The sequence below is a fragment of the Pseudorasbora parva genome, chromosome 21, assembly GCF_024679245.1.
Source record: "Pseudorasbora parva isolate DD20220531a chromosome 21, ASM2467924v1, whole genome shotgun sequence".
In the NCBI taxonomy this organism is placed as follows: domain Eukaryota; kingdom Metazoa; phylum Chordata; class Actinopteri; order Cypriniformes; family Gobionidae; genus Pseudorasbora; species Pseudorasbora parva.
In genome coordinates, this window is record NC_090192.1 from 40778323 (window position 1) to 40803634 (window position 25312).

General features: G+C 43.9%; 1 protein-coding gene across 3 annotated transcripts in view; it reads right to left on the reverse strand.

Annotated features, from left to right (window-relative positions):
* Positions 1–745: 745 nt before the first annotated feature.
* The window catches only part of sec31b (SEC31 homolog B, COPII coat complex component), a 45642-nt gene continuing 21075 nt past the window's right edge, over positions 746–25312 (reverse strand). Inside the window, exons 11-27 of one of the 3 annotated variants that reach the window (XM_067429465.1) lie at positions 24827–25045; positions 24001–24075; positions 21476–21562; positions 21284–21392; positions 19994–20172; positions 18909–19035; positions 18077–18222; positions 16800–16973; positions 16465–16583; positions 15271–15301; positions 10264–10384; positions 8649–8978; positions 4440–4498; positions 2744–2863; positions 2530–2649; positions 1216–1287; positions 746–1137 (exon numbers count right to left, since the gene is read on the reverse strand). In XM_067429465.1, coding sequence (XP_067285566.1) covers positions 958–1137; positions 1216–1287; positions 2530–2649; positions 2744–2863; positions 4440–4498; positions 8649–8978; positions 10264–10384; positions 15271–15301; positions 16465–16583; positions 16800–16973; positions 18077–18222; positions 18909–19035; positions 19994–20172; positions 21284–21392; positions 21476–21562; positions 24001–24075; positions 24827–25045 — 2268 coding nt within the window. In that variant the 3' untranslated portion in view covers positions 746–957. Of the gene's footprint in view, positions 1138–1215; positions 1288–2529; positions 2650–2743; positions 2864–4439; positions 4499–8648; positions 8979–10263; positions 10385–15270; positions 15302–16057; positions 16089–16451; positions 16584–16799; positions 16974–18076; positions 18223–18908; positions 19036–19993; positions 20173–21283; positions 21393–21475; positions 21563–24000; positions 24076–24826; positions 25046–25312 lie in introns of all 3 variants that reach the window. The other 2 variants (XM_067429466.1, XM_067429467.1) reach the window with 2 other exon arrangements.

Consider the following 25312-nt stretch of genomic DNA (forward strand, 5'->3'; position numbering starts at 1 on the left):
AACAATTGACATGATTCGCTCATTCTTAGACAAATTGTTGCATTAAAAGGGTTAGTTCAGCCTGTGATGTAAATTGTGTGATTAATTCCTCCTGTGGTTGGCCAGCCGTCAGACCTCCGCTCATCTTCACACACAGATGAAGATATTAGTGTTGAAATCCGATGGCTCAGAAAGGCCTTCATTGACACCAATGTCATTTCCTCTCTCAAGACCCATAAAGGCACTAAAGACGTTGTTACAAAGCCCATCTCACTACAGCGGCTCTACAATCATTGATGAAGAGGCCAGAATAGAGTTAGTGCGCAAAAACACTAAATAACGACTTATAGAGTGATGGCCGATTTCAGAACAAAGCTTCGAACCGTTATGAGTCAGTGAATCGATTCATGATTCGAACCATTATGAGTCAGTGAATCGATTCATGATTCGAACCGTTATGAGTCAGTGAATCGACTCATGATTCGGATCGCGTGTCAAACTGCTGAAGTCACGTGACTCTGGCGATCCGAATCATGAATCGATTCACTGACTCATAACGGTTCGAAGCTTTGTTCTGAAATCGGCCATCACTATATAAGCCGTTATTTAGTGTTTTTTGCGCACTAACTCTATTCTGGCCTCTTCATCAATGATTGTAGAGCCGCTGTAGTGAGATGGGCTTTGTAATGACGTCTTTAGTGCCTTTATGGGTCTTGAGAGAGGAAATGACATTGGTGTCAATGAAGGCCTTTCTGAGCCATCGGATTTCAACACTAATATCTTCATCTGTGTGTGAAGATGAGCGGAGGTCTGACGGCTGGCCAACCACAGGAGGAATTAATGGTGAACTAACCCTTTGAGTTACACAACAACGGTTTTCTGAACAGTCGTTGGATGAATAAGGCCGAGTGCATGAAGGAAAACACCAAACGCATGAAGAACACCAGCAAACGTGGGACATTATTTGAGTTTGGCGCGTCACACGGCCAGTTTGTTCCCGATGGTCATGAGCACCTTAAGGACGGGCATGAAGGCGGAGATCTCGCTGAAGTTGCTGCTGCTCACGACCTGCGTATGAACCTCCAGACCCTGCTGATAGTTGCGTGCGCCGACGCAGCGGCTGATCTCGTGGAGGCCGCTGAGGATGCTGGGAGAGAGCTGACGAGAGACAGAAAACATCCGTTTAATTCTGGAAGCTTAGAGACTTAACTCATACTCGAGCGTCTTCCAACTCACCGCTTGATCCCGCAGTTTATCATACAGACTCTCAAGGCGTTTGGAGGCATCGTCGAGTTTGCGCTTCGTTTGCTGGAAGGAAAGTTAAAGGGCTGATCAATTGAGAAATCAACTTTCCCTTGAGCTTTTGATATATAAAAAGTCATGTTAATATAAGAATATCCTGTAAGTTTCAGAGCTGAACACTTCTTCGTTAGTCAAAGAAAAGCTTTTGTAGACGTGTGTAGGTGTGTGTGCGCAGTTCGCGCTTATATACATCGATCGGGCGGGCCAAGTAATACAGAAATAATATTCCAATCAGTCGCGGGTGAATAAGAAATAAATCATTGTGTTTGTTTGATAAAGACGTTTACGAGCCCTGTGATCGAGAGAATCATTCCGGTGCCGCTTTCAAAACAATCCCTCATGTGAACTGAAGCTCATTAAATATGCAAATCACAAGAGCTGCAGTTTTGGAGATGCTCTGACCCAGTCGTCTAGCCGTCACAATCTGGCCAAACTCGCTCAAATCCTTACGCTTGCCCATTTCTCCTGCTTCACACACATCAACTCTGAGGACAAAATGTTCACTTGCTGCCTAATATATCCCACCCACTAACAGGAGCCGTGATGAAGAGATCATCAGTGTTATTCACTTCACCAGTCATAATGTTATGACAGGATTTATTCCTGTGATCAAAGCTGATTTTATCATCATTACTCCAGTCTTCAGAGTCACTGATCCTTCACTAATCATTCTCAGATGAGGATCTGATTTATGATTATTATCAGATTTGAAAAAAGCTGTGCTGACATGTCATGATAAAAAAAGATCATGTACTTTTCTTTGAGGACAGATATAAACCTGTGCACTGGTTCCAGAAGGTTGCATAAAGTCTGCCAATCAGATTAGAGTTTGCCAGCTCTTCCGTCTGCAGTCTGCGTACTGTGTGTGTGTGTGTGTGAGAGAGAGAGAGAGAGTGTGTGTGTGTGTGTGCGTGTGTGAGAGAGTGTGTGCGTTAGAGAGAGCGTGCGGTTGTGTGTATGTGCGCTTGTGAAGGAGTGTGCGTGTGCATGAGAGAGAGAGTGTGTGTGTGTGTGTGTGTGTGTGTGTGAGATGGGTAGGTTTAGAGGCAGTGTGTGTGTGTGTGTGTGTGTGTGTTGGGTAGGTTTAGGAGCAGGGGCAGTGTAGGGGGATAGAATGTACTGTTTTTATGGTATAAAAACCATTACGTCTATGGAGAGTCCCTACAAAGATAGTGAACCAGACGTGTATGTGTGTGTGTGTGTGTGTGTGTGTGTGTGTGTGTGTGTGTGTGTGTGTGTGTGTGTTACCGGGTCTGCGGCGGCCAGCTGACAACGCTGCACGAGGCTGCTAAAGGTGCTCTTGATGATCATGTGTTCGGCGGGGATTTCCTTCTGCCCCACTCGCACAGCTGGAAGCTGCTGTAAGGACTAGAACACACACACACACACACACACACACACACATCAAACCCTCGGATCACACACACATCTGATCGACTCATGACTGATCATGACCTCTGACCTGTATGTTGGGCTCCTGAGGGGCTCCGGGCGGCACCTGGACTCGGTCCTGCGGAGCCTCCGTAGGGAAGCCCATCACCGGGGCTGTGATCGGAGCGGGTGGAGTGTAGTTCTCTGGCAGCTGTACCACACACACAGACACACACAGACACACAATGTGTTTTAATGTTTTATCGGGACTCTCAAAAGACGTAATGATTTTTATACTGTACAAACTCCCCTTACACTAACCCTACCCATCTCTCTCTCTCTCACACACACACACACACACACACACACACACACACACACACACACACACACACACACACACACTCACTCTCTCTCACACACTCACTCTCTCTCACACACTCACTCTCTCTCACACACTCACTCTCTCTCACACACACTCACTCTCTCTCACACACACACTCACTCTCTCTCACACACACACTCACTCTCTCACACACACTCACTCACACACACACTCACTCATTCACACACTCACTCACTCTCTCACACTGTGTTTTCATGATTTATGGGGACTCTCCTTAGACGTAAGGGTTTTTATACTGTACACACGGACACAAACACACACATATGTGCACGCAAAAACACTCTCACACGAACGCAAGCACACACACACACTCACTCTCTCACACACTCACTCTCTCACACACTCACACTCTCACACACTCACACTCTCACACACTCACACTCTCACACACTCACACTCTCACACTCTCACACTCTCACACTCTCACACACTCACACTCTCACACACTCACACTCTCACACACTCACACTCTCACACACTCACACTCTCACACACTCACACTCTCACACACTCACACTCTCACACACTCACACACTCACACTCTCACACACTCACACTCTCTCACACACACACACACACACACACACTCTCTCACACACACACACACACACACTCTCTCACACACACACACACTCTCTCATTCTCACACACACTCTCTCATTCTCACACACACTCACTCTCTCACACACACTCACTCTCTCACACACACTCACTCTCTCACACACACTCACTCTCTCACACACACTCACTCTCTCACACACACTCACTCTCTCACACACACTCACTCTCTCACACACACTCACTCTCTCACACACACTCACTCTCTCACACACACTCACTCTCTCACACACACTCACTCTCTCACACACACTCACTCTCTCACACACACTCACTCTCTCACACACACTCACTCTCTCACACACACTCACTCTCTCACACACACTCACTCTCTCACACACACTCACTCTCTCACACACTGTGTTTTTATGATTTATGGGGACTCTCCTTAGACGTAATGGTTTTTATACTGTACACACGGACACAAACACACACATATGCATGCACATATGCGCACGCAAAAACACACTCTCACACGTACGCAAGCACACACACCCTCACACACGCGAAACACACTCTCGCACGCACGCACACACTAGCACGCACACACACTCACGCACGGACGCACACATTCGCACACACTTACCCATGAACGCTCACGCACAATCGCACGCACGCACACACTCTGGCACGCACGCACACACTTTTGCACGCACACTTGCATGCACACACTCGCACGCGCACACACGCACGCACACACTCTCTCACAATTTCACATTAAATACATTATCATTGGCATTACCATCATACTGCACATGAATACCTTTTTCTTGCGTTGTCCCGAGCGCACGGCTGGAGGGTCGTTCCACCCGTCCTGAGCAGCTGCAGAGAAGAAGAGGCATTTAATCAGCACATGCATCAATGCACCAACACACACATAAACATGTGACGACTACTTCTCATTTACAGTAAAGGAAGATGCACAAACACACTTCTGCCAAATCAACAGATGAAGTACTAATAGAAACTCGATCTGACATTCACTCACATCTCTAAGAGTGAGTTAAGGGTCACTGTAGACTCTTCCTGCCCGATTTACTGGACTGTTCAAAGGTTTAGGGCTCAGAGAGACTCAGCAAGGATGCATTCAATTAGAAAACTCTGATAATAATCCTAAATGTGTTGATCATCAGATCCTCATCTGAGAATGATTAGTGAAGGATCATGTGACACTGAAGACTGGAGTAATGATGATAAACTCAGCTTTGATCACAGGAATAAATCACACTTTACTATATATTCACACAGAGAACAGATGATCTACACTGGAGGAATATTTCACTGCTTTACTGGAGTTATGAGCAGATACATGCAGATTTAAAATCTTACAAACCCCAAACTTTGAACAGTATTATTAACTCTGTTTTGCATTGTGTGATGATATAAACAGAAGCAAACACAGCAAACTTGCAATCAGCCTTCAGAAGTCACGCAAACTTTATTACCCACAAGCCTCAGAGAGATCACACAGGAAGCTCACATGATCAGTGTGCTAATATTCTGACAAACAACTCAAAATCAGTCAGCAGGAAATGTTAGAAGAGCCGAGTTTGAGGACGGTCTGTTTGGACTGTTGCTGTCCCATAAAGCACTGGAATACACACACAATGTCTCTGTTCTGAAGCTTATAAACACACACACATACACACAAACACACACGCAGTCTCTGTTCTGAAGCTTATAAACAAACACAATGTCTCTGTTCTGAAGCTTATATAAACACACACACACACATTCATGTCTGGTTCACTATCTTTGTGGGGACTCTCCGTACTGTTTTTATACTGTACATTCTCTCCCTTTACACTAACCCTACCCATCACACACACACTTATGTTTTTGTGAATTGTGGGGACTCTCCATAGGTGTAATGGATTTTACATTGTACAAACTGTATTTTCTATCCCCCTACACTGCCCCTAAACCTACCCATCACACACACACACACACACACACACATATACACGCACTTAAAAAACATAATTTAGTATGTTTATGAAGCCATTTATATTGTGGGGACGGTTGGCTGGAGATCTATATTACCATTGTGGGGACATTTGGTCCCCACAATGTAATATAAACGAGTACACACACACACACAAAACCTACCCAGCACAAAACTACAGGCATTTTTACATTTTCAAAAGAACTCATTCTGTTTGATTTATAAGCTTGTTTCCTCAAGGGTCCCCACACTGACACGAGTCCCCATGAGTTTGTGTTCAGGGTGGTCCCCACTGAAAACACACACACACACACACACACACACACACACGCGCGCACACACACACACACGCACGCGCACACACACACACACGCGCGCGCACACACACACGCGCGCACACACACACACGCGCGCACACACACACACGCGCGCACACACACACACACACGCGCGCGCACACACACACATACACGCGCGCACACACACACACATACACGCGCGCACACACACACGCGCGCGCACACACACGCGCACACACACGCGCACACACACGCGCTCACACACGCGCTCACACACACGCTCGCTCACACGCTCGCTCACACACACGCTCACACACACACGCTCACACACTCCCTGTCACCTTCCTCTTCTTTCTGGTAAGTCAGCCATGGAAAATATCCTGAAAATCAAACAGCAGGAACAATATAAAAAGCTCTTAATTCCAGAGAAAATCATTCAACCAAAAAAAAAAAAATTTAATTAATAAAAATGTTTTTTTCTTATGTTGTTTCAAACCTGTGTGACTTTCTTCCTAAAACCAAAAGGAGATCAGCTGGGGCTTTTAAATGATCATTTCTGTAAAGTCCCACAACATGATTGGGATTAAAGGAACTGTATGTAAGAAATGTATTTCAGTGAATCATAAAATGGCCCTGATATGTGACTAGACATTAAGAAATCGTGTTCATTTCAAACACTTCTATCACTGCCAACTAGGGGTGTCCATGGTTAACCGATTGACCGATTAACCGTTAAAAATTGCGTAACCGAGTGAAACATTTTGCTCGGTTAAGTGGCGTCAATGACATGCTTTGAATTTAGTTGTAATATATTTTTGCACCCCTAGAGACCGCCAGAGCGCTCCCAGACATTTGTAATATCCACAAGAAGTCATGAGCAGCTTTCTAAGCAAGGGGGTAATCTAGCGCTCGGAAAGCGTTCCACCCCATAGGGGCGGCCATTGCTAACCAAGCCATCACCTGCTGTTAGCATCCCATTGACTCCCATTCATTTTTGAGTCACTTTGACAGTGAATAACTTTACATCTGAGACGTTTAAAGACTCCATTTGTCCATTGTTTATTTCTAAAGAAACACGACAGTGCATAAAAGGCTCCGTTACCTTGTATCTTACACTATCGCCCCGTAGAAGCTGTTTTTGTAAAAATAGGCTAACGATTGCGTCATAACCAACGCGACTCTGTCGCACAGTAGAGAAATTACCGTATAGACCGGAGGAGACGCTCGCAGGCAATCTTTACTGTCTATGAGACAGTCGGGGGACGTGGAGACATAAAGTCTGATAAAGTCAAGGGGGAAGAATGGGGAGAAGCCCATAGTGAGCCAAAAGCAACGGGAGAAAATATTTAAACAACGTGATTCAGATTTCGCTTTCCACATCTACTAGAAGACCTACAGCTGTCAGACAGGAGGCTCACGTCACATCTACGTCCTCAAGCTCAGTCTGAGCCGGCGCAGTTCGCTCCGCCATCAGGAAGTGAGTGCCCCTAGGTTGACTTCTTTATTTCGCCGTTGACGTCAATGGGATCGCTCTGTCCATTTCTTTTACTGTCCATGTTTCTAAGCGGGGAAAGAAAGCGTGGGAGCACTTTAAAAATGAGAGTGACGGGGAAAAATGTAAGTATTGCAATGCAGTGCTTACCGCATTTTTCAGGCTATAAGTCGCTCCGGAGTATGAGCCGCATCAGTCAAAAAATGCGTCATGAAGAGAAAAATAACATAAGTCGCACTGGACTATAAGTCGCATTAGGGCAGAAGCAGAGCGGGAGCCGCGCGCGCTGTGCATAACGGAGCAGAAGAAAGAAAGTTTGAAGTGAGAAACTTGTGAATGACTAGAGAAAAGCAGACGTTACTTTAACTGTAATGAAGAAAACAAAAAAGCTAATCGCGGACTGAAAGCAAGATGGCCAGAGCTGAAGGAACGAGTCCACAGATGCTTGAACTCTCTGCCGGGAGAGGCTCAGCCGCGCGAGACGAACGCTGTGGGAATCGTTCTCGGCTGCATATTTTACTAATGCCCTAATCATGACGGCGCCCTCGCGGCCACTCGCACTGCTCGTGAACTGGAGCGCATCTCATCCTAATTTAACGAAACTCAGCGTACGCCTCACAGACATGAAATATATCTTAAGAAAGCTTGAAATGTCTTTTAACTATTTAAAACGAAAAGAAATAGGCTACTCTCTGATTAGGTAATCCATGATGTGCATTTCTCTCTATAGGCGCGTTCACTACGGAGATGGTGGTCGTCAAATTAATAAACTAAAAATAATAACCCCGACGCACACTATGGTTAACCCACCGAGTATTAACCGCTAAGGGCCTCGGTTAACGGTTAATGAAAAACTTGAAAACGTGCAGCCCTACTGCCAACAATAGTCCGGCCAGGATATTGTCATTATAAAGTTGTTGTTGCCGCCCTAAACTGATGTTGATGATGTCATGTTGCGTTTGGGCCTGAAGCTCCGCCCTCCACCTATCAACCAATCATGAAGTCAGAAGTGTTTCGGGTTGCCAGATCTGCTCTAGTTACCACAGCTGCAGATCTACAAACGTTCCTGCAGATCCTGCAGCCAATCTGGCAACCTCGAGTCAGGGGGAGGGGGATACACCGCTCTACAGTCATTTGAAAGGGACTGCAGTACCAGTTTGGGCCACAATCTTACATACACATCCTTTAAATCAGTTATTTTTGCCTTCCTAAAGAGACCAAACTTTCTGCATGTACCTGTAGGTGGAGGCGGGGCGGCGGCGGCGTAGCTCTTGGCAGCTGGAGCCCCGGGGCCGCCCTGAGGATAAACGGCCCCGAGAGGAGGGTAAGCTCCACTGGGGCCCTGTGTGTGTGGAGCTCCGGGGAAAAAGGGCAGCGGGCCGCCTGGGAGAGAGGTGGGTGAGATGAACCCCGGGGCAGGTGGATGGGCCATCATTGGTCCCGGCGGAGAGGAGGGCTGCCCCGAAGGACCGGCCAGGCTGGAGGAGGGCATGGAGGGGCCTGACATGAATCCCAAAGGCCCACCGTGAGGCCCCGACTGAGGGAACGGCTGAGAGGGAGGGAATCCTGAAGGAAGAAACATTTAATATAGTTTTACGACACATGCTAGTTCATGAGCTCAAGGCTAGATTATTGTAATGCTCTACTGGGTGGTTGCCCTACTCGCTTAATAAACAAACTCCAGCTGGTCCAAAACGCAGCAGCTCGAGTTCTTACTAGAACCAGGAACTACTCTGCAAAAAAATGCTCTTCTTATTTAGTATTTTATTCTTGTTTCCAGTCCAAATATCTAAATATTCTTAAATCAAGAAGCATTTATTTTGTTGAAAATCAAATTAAAATGAAGACTCGCCAATGGGATGAGAGGCGAGTCTTCATTTTAATAAGACTCGCCTCTCATCGAGTCTTATCTTATTTCTGTTTTGGACGGAAACAGGAAACAAGATTTCAATCAGAAATAAGATTGTTTTTCTCACTCCATTGGCAGATCATTTTCCCTGTTTATTTTCAACAAAACAATAAAAAACTCTTATGTTATTTTACTTATCTAGTAAATGCTTTATGATATTTAGACTAGAAACAAGACAAAATTCCTATGTAAGAGCAGTATTTTTTTGCAGTGTATGACCATATTAGCCCAGTTCTATCAACATTAATAAGCAAGATTTAAAAATGTATACAATGTTTACTTACAAAATATTCTATAGGCTATTAGATTTTTGTGAAAATGGTCAAAAACATTGGCGGAGGCTGGAGACTTTTTTTTTTTTTTTACGCTGGCAGGGAAAGAGTTAATTTTCTATTATCAGTGTAAAGCTGCTTTGAAACGATCTGAATTGTGAGAAGCGATGTATAAATGAAGGTGACCTGACTATCTGGGGTCGATGTGCAAGAGTCAGCAAATGCTTTTCTTACTTAGTATTTTTGTCTTGTTTCTAGTCAAAATATCTAAAAATGTTACATTAAGAAACCTTTACTAGACAAGCTAGTTTTAGAGTCTAGTTTTGGGACAAAATAATGTTTGCTTAAAATAAGATAAATAATCTGCCAATGGGGTGAGAAAAATAATCTTGTTTTCTGTTTGAATTAAGATTATTTTTCTCACCCCATTGGCAGATTATTTATCTTATTTTAAGCAAAAACTCTCTTCATTTAGAGTTATTTTTCCCCAAAACAAGACAATTACTTTGCTTGTCTAGTAAATGTTTCTTGTTTTAAGAATTTTTAGATGTTTGGACTAGAAACAAGACAAAAATACTGAGTAAGAAGACATTTTTTGCAGTGTGAAGTTTGATGTGCAAGTTTTGGGGTCAGAAGGATTCAATAAACATCATGAAGCTGCTGTGGTCACCTGACGCTGTGGCAGGGTGTTGTGGGTAAGCTGGTCTCAGGCCGGGCCGGGGCGGAGCAGATTCAGGAAGCGTTTGAGGGGTAAAAACACGAGGCATCATCTGTGGCGCTGCATGGGGCATCTGAGGAGGGAGTGTGGATGGGTACACATTACAACACATCAACATGACATGCCTAAATAACTATTGCAGTATTGGTCAACTTTATGCAACAGTCTGAGCAGCTGTGATGATGCAAACACACAAGAAATGTGGTTCAAGGTACAGCAACTTATTACCAGCCTGGTTACTGTTAACTGAAACATAGTAAAGCTGAAATACATAATAAATATTAATATGGAGATGAAAAACTAAAGCAAGATATAAGTATGCTATTCATTTCATCAGTAAAAAGCAACGCTTGAGAGCTGATCCTATGGCTTTGAGGCTGTTTTTTTTGTTTTTTGGAAAGTAGTAAACACTTCTGCAGAATCATAGTTTTTATGTTTATAACATGATTAGTGTTTCCACAGTTACTTTGAAAAAGTAATCCGATTACTGATCACTCCTTTAAAAAGTAACTTAGTTACTTTACAGATAACTTGATTTTAAAAGTAACTAAGTAAGATTACAAGTTACTTTATTAGTTACATTTGTAGTTAGGGGTGTAGTTACAGTTTCCGACAGCACCCCTACCGCCTCAACACAGAAATGACGAGCGTTTTTGGCAACACACACTTTATTAGAAGGGCATTTTTAACGTAAACAATGTCTCTCCTGACATTTTAAGTTGAAATGAAAAAATATTTCCTTAAAATAATACTCTTCCCGAGACGCAAGAAGAAAGCAAAAAATATTTATTTTTTACTAAGGTAAATGACTAAAATAGTAACTCACAGTGACTTGGATAAATTACTTTAATCTGATTACTGGTTTGGGAATAGTAACGCGTTAGATTACTCGTTACTGGAAAAAGTCGTCAGATTAGAGTAACGCGTTAGTAAGTAGTTAGTAAGTCACTGCATATGATACAGTGAAGCAACAATAACACGACCGAGTGCTGAATACCATCACGACTGAACATGTGACACTGATTTCATAATTTCATACCACGGCTTAATAAACATTCATATCAAAGGGTTAGTTCACCCAAAAATGAAAATTATGTCATTAATTACTCCCCCTCATGTCGTTGGACACCTGTAACACCTTCGTTCATCTTCAGAACACTGTTGTGTCAAGTCATGATTACAAGTACTGAGCACTTAAGCCTAAATTCATTCAGGGCACTCAAAGCACTCCCAAACTGCAGGGGGCAACCATGCAACCAGAGCTGTTGGAACCAACTTACAGGAAGTGCTCTGGGGGACCATATTAACTGTGCACCCACAAGGAGAGCAGGTGCATGGCATTGAGATGCTTAGTAAAAGCTTGCTTGTTTCTCTTACTCATTCGTAAAAGGAGATACTAATGACCACAGCTCCTGATCATCCGAAGACGCAATTGGTTATCAACTGTCAAGTTGTGTGTGTTTTTATGGCTGGCCACAGCTCTGCAGAAACTTGAAAACTGCTTTTTTCCTTGATGAACGCAAAGGACAACTCTATTCTGTTCCATCTTTATGAGAATAAAAAAATCACAACGTGAACAGTTTTGAGTTGTCCTTTGCGTTCATCAAGGAAAAAAGCAGTTTTCAAGTTTCTGCAGAGCTGTGGCCAGCCATAAAAACACACACAACTTGACAAACACAAATGAAGATATTTTTGTTGAAAGCTGAGAAAGGCTTCCGATAGGCCTCCATTGGGATTTAGTACATTCCCACTCACAAGACCCATAAAGGCACTAAAGACGTCGCTACAAAGTCCATCTCACTACAGCGGCTGTACAATCATTTTACAATGCGACGAAAATAGTTATTGTGCGCACAAAAATCAAAATAACAATATAATCCACCAAATTATTGACGTGAACTCGACGCATGCGCGAGAATATGACGCAGCTCCGCCGTTGGAATCACAGCGAATACACGACCCGGAAGAGGAGGAGCCGCTATCGCGCGAGTTCACGTCCGAGACCTACACAGAAGACAATATCTTGGCAGATAAAGTCAATATTTTGATTTTTTTTTGCGCACAAAAACTGTTCTCGCCGCTTGGTACAATTATTGTACAGCCACTGTAGTGAGATGGACTTTGTAACGAAGTCTTTAGTGCCTTTATGGGTCTTGTGAGTGGGTCAGTCGAAATGTACTGAATCCCAATGGAGGCCTATCGGAAGCCTTTCTCAGCTTTCAACAAAAATATCTTCATTTGTGTTCTGAAGATGAACGAAGGTGTTACAGGTGTCCAACGACATGAGGGGGAGTAATTAATGAAATAATGTTCATTTTTGGGTGAACTAACCCTTTAAAACACTTGGATTTTAGACGCAATATTGACTGTTTCTGTTCGATTTCAGCAGTGAAAAAAATAGTTCCAAACAAAGATCACAGCACATCTCACAGTATTTTCATGACTGAATGATTCAGTGTTTGAATGAATCGGTCGAGTCAAAGATTCAATGACTCGTTCATTAACAACTGCCTCATTCCTGAACGAATCATTTGAACGAATCTCTCTTATGTGCACTTTAGATGGAGTCTCTGGAGCACAAAACATCACATCACTTCTTTTAAGTACACTTTTTTAATCTTTTGGGAATTGAGGACACAAATTGTTGCAGTTTCACAAGTGGCCAACAGTCTGGTCGTCGATGCCGGATTCTCCTTCTCACAATGTGCCATACATTTTCAATAAGAGACCAATCTAGACTGACAGTCAAGGACGTTCATTTCCCTTTTGTCTAAAAAGCCACTCAGCTGTAGCACAAGCCGAATGAGGCCTGTCATTGTCTTGCTTCTCAGGAAAGATGTCATCCTAATGGCAGCATACACCGATCAGGCATAACATTATGACCATAGAGGTGAAGTCAATAACACAGATGATCTCTTCATCACGGCTCCTGTTAGTGGGTGGGATATATTAGGCAGCAAGTGAACATTTTGTCCTTAAAGTTGATGTGTGTTAGAAGCAGGAGAAATGGGCAAGCGTAAGGATTTGAGTGAGTTTGGCCAAATTGTGACGGCCAGACGACTGGGTCAGAGCATCTCCAAAACTGCAGCTCTTGTGGGCTGTTCCCGGTCTGCAGTGGTCAGTATCTATCAAAAGTGCTCCAAGGAAGGACCAGTGGAGAACCGGCCACAGGGTCATGGGCGGCCAAGGCTCATTGATGACCGTGGGGAGCGAAGGCTGGCCCGTGGGGTCCGATCAAACAGACGAGCTACTGGAGCTCAAACTGCTCGAGAAGTTAATGCTGGTTCTGATAGAAAGCTGTCAGAATACACAGAGCATCTCTGTGTGTTGTTGCGTATGGGGCGGCATAGCCGCTGACCAGTCAGGGTGACCTCTGACCCCTGACCCCGCCGAAAGCACCAACAGTGGCACGTGAGCATCAGAACTGGACCACCGAGCAATGGAAGAAGGTGGCCTGGTCTGAAGAATCACGTGTTCTTCTACATCACGTGGATGGCCGGGTGTGTGTGTGTGTGTGTGGCTTACCTGAGGAACACATGGCCCCAGGATGCACTATGGGAAGAAGGCGAGCCGGCGGAGGCAGTGTGATGCTTTGGCCAATGTTCTGCTGGGAAACCTTGGGTCCTCCATCCATGTGGATGTTACTGATGTACCTCCATACCGTTTGCTTTTGCACGTGTTACTGATGAAAGTCTGAATGGTACCAATCGTGTTTTCACAATATCATGTATGGTAGATGGAGAAAGACCTAAACACGTTGCAATCTTGCATTGAGAAATGTGATGTCTTTAATTGTTTGACAATTCTCTTATGAAATTTGGCACGAAGTGATGAGCCATGACCCATGTTTGCTTGCAAACACTGAGATGCTCCTTTTACCCGATCATGATGTCCTCTGGAAACTGGACTGTTTCAAAAGAGTTTAACTTGGATATTCTATAAGCTTTCAGTTTTATTCTGCCTCGGTCGGTTTTTTTCAGTGTTGCAGCGATCAAATTCAAAATTATTTACAAAATACAATTCATTTGGCTAGTGAAACCACTGAAATGTTTTTCTTTGTAATGTTGTCAGTTAAATAAAGGTTTACCACAATTAACTAATCACAGAGTCTTGATGTTATTACTTTTTACTTAAAGTCCCAACTTCTCTGGAATTAGGGTTATTTATCTTGTCACCTTGTTTATCCAATTTCCTTATTAAGCGACCAGTGTGTGTGAGTGTGTGTGTGTGTGTGTGAGAGAGTGTGAGTGTGTGTGTGTGTGTGTGTGTGTGTGTGTGTGTGTATTACATTATTATTAACAGCCTGTTTGGTGCATTTTGAAGCAGTTTAAGTATTAAATGTTTGCACAACAAGGTTTTCATAATGTCACAAATGTCTATTTTGAAACGATAACCTTATTCTGCTTCAGCACAAACTCCCTGAAGACAACAAAAGCCTTCAAACACGAGGATGACGCAAGAATATCCACTGTAAATCAGAGCGAGACGCCCTTTCGCAAACAGCAGAGCCACTGTATGCCAGCTCCGGCTTTCACAACATCCATCAGGTCATCGAAAGCAAACAGAGACTGACGGTCATCAGCAGACTGCGTGCTCATCATCAGCACAGACAGCGGTGATGGCAGACAGACTGTACTGTGAACTGCATCTGTCTCACCTGTGTGTGTGCTGGAGAAGTGTGTGTGCTGGAGGAGTGTGTGCGTGTGTGTGTGTGTGCGTGTGTGTGTGTGTGTGAGAGAGTGTGTGTGTTTGGAGCTGCTGTCTCAGCAGTGTGTGTGCTGGAGAAGTGTGTGTGTGAGAGAGTGAGTGTATCACCTGTGTGTGTGCTGGAGAAGTGTGTGTGTGTGTGCTGGAGGAGTGTGTGTGTGTGTGTGTGTGAGAGAGTGTGTGTGTTTGGAGCTGCTGTCTCAGCAGTGTGTGTGCTGGAGAAGTGTGTGTGTGAGAGAGTGAGTGTATCACCTGTGTGTGTGCTGGAGGAGTGTGTGTGTTCGGAGGAGTGTGTGTGTGTTTGAAGCTGCTGTCTTACCTGTGTGTGTGTTCGGAGCTGCTGTCTCACCTGTGTGTGTGCTGGAGGAGTGTGTGTGTGAGAAAGTGAGTGTGTGTGTGTGTATTCGGACGAGTGTGTGTGAGAGAGTGTGTGTGTTTGTGTGTACTGGAGAAGTGTGTGTGTGTTCGGAGCTGCTGTCTCACCTGTGTGTTTGCGCTGGAGGAGTGTGTGTGTGTGTTTGGAGGAGTGTGTGTGTTCGGAGCTGCTGTCTCACCTGTGTGTGTGCTGGAGGAGTGTGTGTGTTCAGAGCTTCTGTCTCACCTGTGTGTGTGCGCTGGAGGAGTGTGTGTGTGTGTTCGGAGGAGTGTGTGTGTTCGAAGCTGCTGTCTCACCTGTGTGTGTGCTGGAGGAGTGTGTGTGTGCGGAGGAGTGTGTGTGTTCGGAGCTGCTGTCTCACCTGTGTGTGTGTTCGGAGGAGTGTGTGTGTTCGGAGCTGCTGTCTCACCTGTGTGTGTGCCGGAGGAGTGTGTGTCTGCTGGAGGAGTGTGTGGGTTCGGAGCTGCTGTCTCCCCTGTGTGTGTGCTGGAGGAGTGTGTGTGTTCGGAGCTGTTGTCTCACCTGTGTGTGTGCTGGAGGAGTGTGTGTGTTCGGAGCTGCTGTTTCCCCTGTGTGTGTGCTGGAGGAGTGTGTGGGTTCGGAGCTGCTGTCTCCCCTGTGTGTGTGCTGGAGGAGTGTGTGTGTTCGGAGCTGTTGTCTCACCTGTGTGTGTGCTGGAGGAGTGTGTGTGTTCGGAGCTGCTGTTTCCCCTGTGTGTGTGCTGGAGGAGTGTGTGTGTTTGGAGCTGCTGTTTCCCCTGTGTGTGTGCTGGAGGAGTGTGTGTGTTTGGAGCTGCTGTCTCACCTGTGTGTGTGCTGGAGGAGTAAGTGTGTTCGGAGCTGCTGTCTCACCTGTGTGTTCGGAGAAGTGTGTGTGTGTTCAGAGCTGCTGTCTACCCTGTGTGTGTGCTGGAGGGGTGTGTGTTCGGAGCTGCTGTCGCACCTGTGTGTGTTCGGAGGAGTGTGTGTGTTCGGAACTGCTGTCTCACCTGTGTGTGTGCTGGAGGAGTGTGTGTGTGTGTTCGGAGGAGTGTGTGTGTTCGGAACTGCTGTCTCACCTGTGTGTGTGCTGGAGGAGTGTGTGTGTTCGGAGCTGCTGTAGCGCCTCCTGCTGGTGCAGATGGCTGCGGTCTCTGCTGCGGCTCACCCTTCGCCTGCGACAGTCTGTCTCTCAACATCCCAACTTCAGCCTAGAGCACACACACACACACACACACACACACACACACACACACACACACACACACACACACACACACACACACACACACACACACACACACACACACACAGTTACAGTGTGTGTATGTACAGTATTGGTCAAAAGTTTAGAAACAGTATTTTTAATATTTCATATTTCTTATCTATCCATCCATCCATCCATCCATCCATCCATCCATCCGTACCTGGTTGGAGTCGTTGGGCAGGTAGTTGAGCGCGGCACTCAGGCTGCCCTGTGATGCCAGTATGCTGGAGTACTGGATGAGTTTCTCCGTCAGCGCTGAGCTCCGCACACACACCTCGCCGTTACGCAGACGCTCGATCGACTTCCGCAGGATCATCACCTTCTCCACCAGATCCTGCAGATGCACGAAAAAACGGACATCAGGATACAACTCACAGACACGCTCCACGCATCCTGACGAAAATACACTATATTGCCGTTAGTATTGAGCCGCCCCTCCAAATCGCTGAGTTCAGGTGTTCAATCTCTTCATGGCCACAGTTGTATTAATCAAGCTAAGGCCTGCAGACGCTTCTACACACATTAGAGAAGGAATGGGTCGCTCTCAGGAGCTCAGTGAACTCAAGCGTGGGGCCGTGATAGGCTGACACCTGTGCAATAAGTCCATTCCTGACATTTCCTCACTACTAAATATTCCACGCTCAACTGTTAGTGGGATTAGAACAAAGTGGAAGCCATTGGGAACAACAGCAACTCAGCCACGAAGTGTTAAATCCCAGAGTGGGGTCAGCGCATGCTGAGGGTCACAGTGCGCAGAAGTCAACAACTTTCTGCAGAGTCAACAGCTCCAGACCTCCAGACTTCTGTGGCCTTCAGATGAGCTCAAGAACAGCGGAGAGAGCTTCATGGAATGGGTTTCCATGGCCGAGCAGCTCAACCAAGCCTTACATCACCAAGAGCAATGCAAAGTGTGGGATGCAGTGGAGTAAAGCAGCCGCCACTGGACTCTAGAGCAGTGAGACGTGTTCTCTGAGCGACCAATCACGCTTCAGTCTGACAATCCCATGGACGAGTCTGGGTTTGGCCGTCGCCAGGAGAACGGGACTTGCCTGACTGCATTGTGCCAAGTGTAAAGTTTAGTGGAGGGGGATTATGTGGTTTTAGTTTTTTTTTTTCAGGGGTTGGTGAAGGGGGGTGGGGTTGTTTTTCAGGGGTTGGCCCCTTAGTTCCAGTGAAAGGGCCGTCTCGTCCAACATCAGTGCCTGACCTCACAAATGAGCTTCTAGAAGAATGGGCAAAAATCCCCATAAACACACTCCTAAACCTTGAGGAAAGCCTTCCCAGAAGAGCTGGAGCTGTTAGAGAGGATGGGCCGACTCCATATTAAACCCTATGGATTAACAATGGGAAGCTCATGTGCATGTTAAGGCAGGCGTCAAAACACTTTTGGCAATATAGTGTATAAGTGTGTGTATGTGTGTGTTAAGGTGATGTGACCTCCAGCGCGAGTGGAGATGAGCAGTCTCTCTGTGACGTCCAGCACTCCACCAGACGCTCAATGTTCCCAGAGCAGATGAAGCACAGACAGGCCTGCAGACGCCGTTTCTCTGAGCCTTCAGCCTCCAGACGAGCGCCCAGAGTATCTGGACACACACAAACACACACACACACACACACACACACACACACACACACACACACACACACACACACGCGTCAATCACCCAGAACAACTCAGACCCTGTTATATGCTTACACTAATGCAGAAGCTTGCTTGCCAACAGGTGCTGATTAATTAAAGGGTTAGTTCACCCCAAAATGAAATTAAGTTCACTCCATAATCCCCCCTCCACCAAACTTTACACTTGGATGATTCGGATCGCCAATGTCACGTGATTAAAGCAGTTTGACACGCGGTCCGAATCATGAATCAATTCGCTGATTCATAATCGTTCGAATCTTTATTTTAGGATTGAAAACAAACCCGGAAGAGAAGTCAATGCTGAATAAAGTCGTAGTTTTTGATATTTTTGCACCCAAATGTATTTTGGATGCTTCAAGAGACTCTAATTAACCCACTGATGTCTCATATGGACTACTGTGATGATGTTTTTATTCCCTTTCTGGACATGGACAGTATAGTGTGCATACACTTGCATACGCTCTCGGACTAAATATAAAATATCTTAAACTGTGTGTGAAGATGAACGGAGGTCTTACGGGTGTGGAGCGACATTAGGGAGAGGAGTTAATGACAGACATTTCATTTTTGGGTGAATTAACCCTTTAAGTATGTCGGTAATGTTCGGTTATTTGTGAGGCCTCTTACCGCAGAAAGCAGCGAACTCCTCTGGGTTAGCGTAGGTCAGCAGGGCCGCTAGCGCCTCCTTCCAGTTGTCGAGCTCACAGCTCTGGACGATTTGACACCAGTTCTGCGTCACCACTGACGAGATAAGCTGAGGACGGAACAATCACTGATAAATACAGCCATTCATTTCACTCTCTCAACAATAAGCATTATTATTAGGAAGAAGAATCATCATCATCTTTACCATTGATTGAATTATTATTAATAATAATAACAATGATGATGATAAGAAAACAACAGCTAAGAACAATGATAATGGCAAGAATTAAAATTACAATTTTGTTGTAACGACAACAACAAAAATATTATTATTATTATTAATATTATCAACAGATGAATAATAACAACAACAACAAATACAACAATTATTATTATTATCATCATATTATTATTACTATTAACAGTAATACTTTAAAAAGTAATAATTACAATTAAAATAACAACAGTAATAATAGTATAAAAGAACAACAGAATACTAAAAGCAACAATAATAATTACTAAAATATTGATAATTAATATAACAGTAACAGTAACAACAATTACTAAAATATCAATAATAACATGAACAAGATTACAATAATAATAATAATTATTAGTTAATTTAATAATTTAAAATGACAACAACTAACAACAGCAATTATAATTAGTTATAATTCTTATTACTATAAGTAATAACACTAATAGAATGGCTTTAAATAAAAAAATTATGATAATTAAAATGATAACAACAAAAACAAAAATAATATTTATTAAAATATTCATAATAATGAACAAGATGACTAATAAAAACAACAACAGCAATAAAGTTAATAATAATTATAATAATAACAATAATAATCAACAAGCAACAACTAATAACAATAAAAAAACTATTATTGACTTAAAATAATACAAGTAACGATATTCAAAATAATGTTTGAAACAATAAAATAACTACAAAACTACTAATAATAAAAATGCTAAATAATTACAATAATGATGCAATAACTAAATGAACGCGAGACTAAAATGACATCATGCATAGATGAGAAGTCGTAAGTGGTTACCATGGAGACGCTGTTAGTCTGTCGGCTGAGGTAGCGTTGCTGGGTCTTCTTCAGTAGCTCCTCCCCTCCGCTGATTGACAGGAGGATGGCCTCGGCGAAGCGGCCGTCGTTCAGGCACAGATCCACCGCACCCTCAAAGTTTCCCACAAGCAGAGCCTGACTGATCAAACCATCCGTGTCTGTTTACAACACAGAGCCGAGCCATCATGTGATCTGGGTCAAACTTACACAGCTATGTCCATGCACAGACTGACCTCATGAAATGGCGGATGTATGATACGTCAATTCGTATGCCATTTTGGTGCGCTATCAAGACAAATAATCGCTTTTTAGCGTGTTTATCAACGCCGTTTCATTCCATCCCCCTACACTGCCCCTGTCCCTAAACCTACCTACCACACACACACACACACACACACACACACACACACACACAATGTGATTTGGGTCAAACTCAGAGCTGGACAGTAACTCAGCTCATTTACTCGAGTCCTGTACTGAAGTTCACTGTTTGAGTCTCTGTGCTTTACTGGAGTATTATTTTTTCTGTAATCTTCTGACTTTAACTTCACTCCATCTGAAAGACAAATATCGTCCTCTTTACTCCACTACATTTCTATCAAGGTCCTCGAAGTGGAAAGTCGTTTCTGTCGCAGCTCTGAAAGTCAGTGATGATTTTTTTCTTCTTTAAAAGGTGTTTGGGTTTTTGCAGAAAGCCTTTCAGGAATCACTCTTGTAGAGTCTTGTGAAGTTCAATGATTTCACAGCATTTATTAAACACTGATTTATAGTTTAGAGCAAAATGGAAGAAGACGGATGTCCAAATGCTCATTTAGTGGAGTATTCACATAAACAAAGTTGATTCTGTCTTCAGTGAAGGTGAACAGTGGGAGAATATCAGATGTGTATCAGTGTATTGGATCCGTGCATTCGGCCTTAAAGTGACAGCAGCTTTGTAACTTTTCTACAAGTATTTAAATGAGTTTAAGTTAGTCGTCTGCTAGTGTGTCAGATGGAGCGTCACTGACTGGCTTAAACCATGATGGCATAATGTGCATTTATACAACTATAATACAATAATGCGGCGACATAAAGAAGGACATTTACTTTTGATACTTAAGTACTTTTGAAAACAAATACTTCTGTATCTAAGCAAAAATCTATTTTAACAACTTTAACTTATAATGGAGGAACATTTGACCAGCAGTACTTTTACTTTTCCTCATGTAATGAAGTTGTGTACTTTGTCCACCTCATCTATGTCCATGCATGTGATGTGAAGATGCCCACCTGAGGATACGGGGATCTGGAACGGCTCTTTCTCTTTCTTTGGTAGTTGATGAAAGAAATCAGCAGGAGACTCACGGCCGGACGAACCGTCTGCAGACTCGTCTGCTCTCTGATTGGACGAGAAACTACAACAGTACAATAAAAGAAGATTTTGATGACAATGTGTTGATTAGGAGTGCAGCCGAATCGGACCTGATCAGAAAGAGTCTGCATCTTCTCAGCCAGATCATTCACGTCTAAACCGTTGGGCTGAAGCTTCCTCGCCAAACACGCCGAGATCTGTGGGAAATAGCTCACATTTGGGTCAGTTCCTCTCACAAAGGATCATCAGTTACTGATCGACCGATATTGATTTTTTTTTATAACCGATGACGATTATTTGCATGTTTATGTGTCGATAACCGATATAGAGACGGTTTCAACTGCAGCAACATAAACAAACTTTTGCGGCCCAAACTCTACTTCCGGTAGACGTCCATAACAACAGAGGCTGTGTTATCTTTCTTATGGGTCATCATCTTTAATTTTAATTGTGCAACATTATCTTAATTTATATATTTTTGTTGTTTCAGCAGTTTATTATAAACAATCTCCCATTTCTGTCTTCAATATAGAGAGGGGGAAACGCCCCCTTGACTGAAAATCCTGTCATTAATTACTCACCCTCATGTCGATCCCAAGCCGTAAATATCTTTATTTTTGTTCCGAAGATGAACGAAGGTCTGATGGGTTTGCAACATGAGGTTGAGTAATAATGACAGAATTAAAAATAGTGTGAACTAACCCTTTAATGATTCGGATCGCGTGTCAAACTGCTGAAATCACGTGACATTGGCGATCCGAATCATGAATCAATTCGCTGATTCATAACCGTTTGAATCTTTATTTGAGGATTGAACACACACGCGGAAGAGAAGCCAATGCTGAATAAAGTTATTTATGGACCCAAATGTATTTTGGATGCTTCAAGAGACTCTAATTAACCCACTGATGTCTCATATGGACTACTGTGATGATGTTTTTATTCCCTTTCTGGACATGGACAGTATAGTGTGCATACACTTGCATACGCTCTCGGACTAAATATAAAATATCTTAAACTGTGTGTGAAGATGAACGGAGGTCTTACGGGTGTGGAGCGACATTAGGGAGAGGAGTTAATGACAAACTTAATTTTTGGGTGAACTAACCCTTTAACCCTCTTGGCGCCACGGTCGAGTTTACTCGACAAGATGCGTCACTGAATAAAACGGCCGATTTTGTCAAACAGGGTGTCAAATTTCATTCAACCTCCCCTCCACTAGATGGTAGACATGTAGTACTTCATCCCTGACTCATACAAACATCATGATTCTATACAAAATATACGAGCAAGAGCGCATTGAATCAGTGCAAACAAAAGCGGAGCTGACGTGCGAGTGAGCCGTTTTATCAGAGCATTGTCAGCGTCAGCCAGTATTTGCATTAGATTACTATTATTATTTTCCAATGGCATCAATAAAGCTCACCCGCATTGAAGTGTTGGGTCTTGTATTTGCGGACCCTGATTCTAAAGGGAAATATCAGAGACGGTGATTCTGAAAATGAAACTAACCCTAACGTTACACTAAGCACAAACTGCGACTCATTTGCCCAATGTAGATGGTCCTTTGCCCATTTGTCAGTGATGGGAACAATGTTTCCCGGGGTCGGAGTGTTCCATCGCGAAGTTAGCAGGTGTGTTAGTGTTGGGAACGAGGCGGCCGCGGGAGATTTTTGCCACGCTCACCATGAAGCGTCACGATTGTGGCGACAGTATTGTGGTGGAGACTTTATCTAACGCCACAGGGTATGTTAGAAGAGGTTGAAGTATTCATAGGGCAGTTTGGGGGCAATGTGGAGGCAGGGTGAGGAGTCAAAAAGACAATAACAGTGGTCGTGGCTGTGCACACTCGGCGGGGGCGAGGCAGATCTGGACGTCTGCTCCACAAGGGGCAGAGGGTCTATTATGCATAATATATAATATGTGCCCTATACATGGAATCAGAGTGCCTACTGTGCGTAGTAAATGGAAAATCTCTATAGCAAAAGGCAAACCGCTACATGCATTCGGTTTGTTTCTACCAATTATTAGTAACGATTTACACAGTTTGTTTACTATTTACCTGAACATTCAGTATTGTGCTATATAGCACACAGAAGGTGAGGGACATTTTGGGGGGAAAGAAGTGCAGCATTTTATCATTTAAACATGTGGCTTTTCATAAAAAAATGTATAATCCAAGATTGCCACAACCATATGACGTCATAATATGCAAATTATATGGGAAAATGTAATCCCTACATAAACTTAGGGTCATCCTTAATATTTCTCTAATTTACGGAAAGTTTCTATCTTTTTTCAATTTTAAGATATACCCTTTTGAATTTAAGATGTCAAAATCAAACGGTTTAGGAAAAAACCTCTGGCGCCTAAAGCGTTAATGGAAGGCTTGTACGCAATTCGCAAAACGTCCACAAGATGGCATCATTTATCGGTGAATCTGATATTACAAACCCGATTATGGGAAAATGCTTAAATATCGGTCGATCACTAATCACAGTTAATGAGGTGGGGTAAGATGTGTCAGTGGGTAAGATGTGTCAATCCCTCGTCCTCCATTTAGAGCAAATGTTTCCACTAATCTCCTCGGAGCGAGTGACTCCTGAAGGAATCAGGATGTGGTTTGATGCGATACCTTCCTCTGCAGCTCGTCTTTACTGAAGCCCAGCAGCCGCAAGAACTTCACGCGCGCCTCATCTTCAAAATTCACCTGTTGGAAACACGACAGAACAATAATGAAAACATTTCCCACACTATATATATATATAGGGAATCTAAAGCTATTTAATTATAATTTAGAACAGGTTCCAAATTCGATGGACCTAGAGTTCGCTTTGCTTTTCGTGGAGTTTTATGGCATCTCTTTTTGTGTTTCACAGAAGACAGCAAATAAAGCAGATTTGAAATGACATTACACTGCAAAAAAATGCTTTTCTTATTTAGTATTTTTGTCTTGTTTCTAGTCAGAATTCTTATTTTAAGCAAAAACTCTTAACTTTGAGTTTTTTTTTCCCAAAACAAGAGAATAATTTTTGCTTGTCTAGTAAATGTTTCTTTAGGTTTAGGGGTAGGGGCAGTGTGTGTGTGTCTGTGTGTGTGTGTCTGTGTGTGTGATGGGTAGGTTTAGGGGTAGGGGCAGTGTGTGTGTGTGTGTGTGTGTGTGTGTGTGTGTGTGTGTGTGTGTGTGTGTGTGTGTGTGTGTGTGTGTGTGTGTGTGTGTGATGGGTACGTTTAGGGGTAGGGGCAGTGTGTGTGTGTGTGTGTGTGTGTGTGTGTGTGTGTGTGTGTGTGTGTGTGTGTGAGAGTGAGAGTGAGAGTGATGGGTAGGTTTAGGGGCAGTTTAAGGGGATAGAAAATACGGTTTGTACAGTATAAAAATCATTACCCCTATGCAATGTCCCCATATGTCACAAAAACAAACGTGTGTGTGTGTGTGTGTGTGTGTGTGTGTAAGCGCTCACCATCAGGAACCTCCACATGTCCTGCTCTGAGTCCGAGTGTGCGCTCATGACCTTGCTGTGGCAGTAGTTGGTGAAGGAGCCGGACTGCAGAGCGGCCTGTAGCTCAGCGGAGCGCTGCAGGAACTCCGTCTCTGTGGTCACCTGACTCACCGTTACCTGTCGAGGGAGCGCCGGCGCCGCCGCTTTAGGGTTCTCGAACGTCACCAGCTTCCCACCGAACTGCAGGAGACGGAAGAGAGAGTGTAAATTACCTGAAGAAAATGTGAGTGGTGCTTGCAGTGGCAAAACTCGGCACTCGGTTGCTAGGCAGTTGCAAGGGTGTTCTGGTGGTTAATAGGGTATCTTGGTTGGTTGCTAGGCAATTGCTAAAGTGTTCTGGATTGTTGCTATGGCATTGGTAGGGTGTTCTGGTGGTTGCTAGGCAGTTGTTAGGGTATCTTGGTTGGTTGCTAGGCAATTGCTAAGGTGTTTTGGATGGTTGCTATG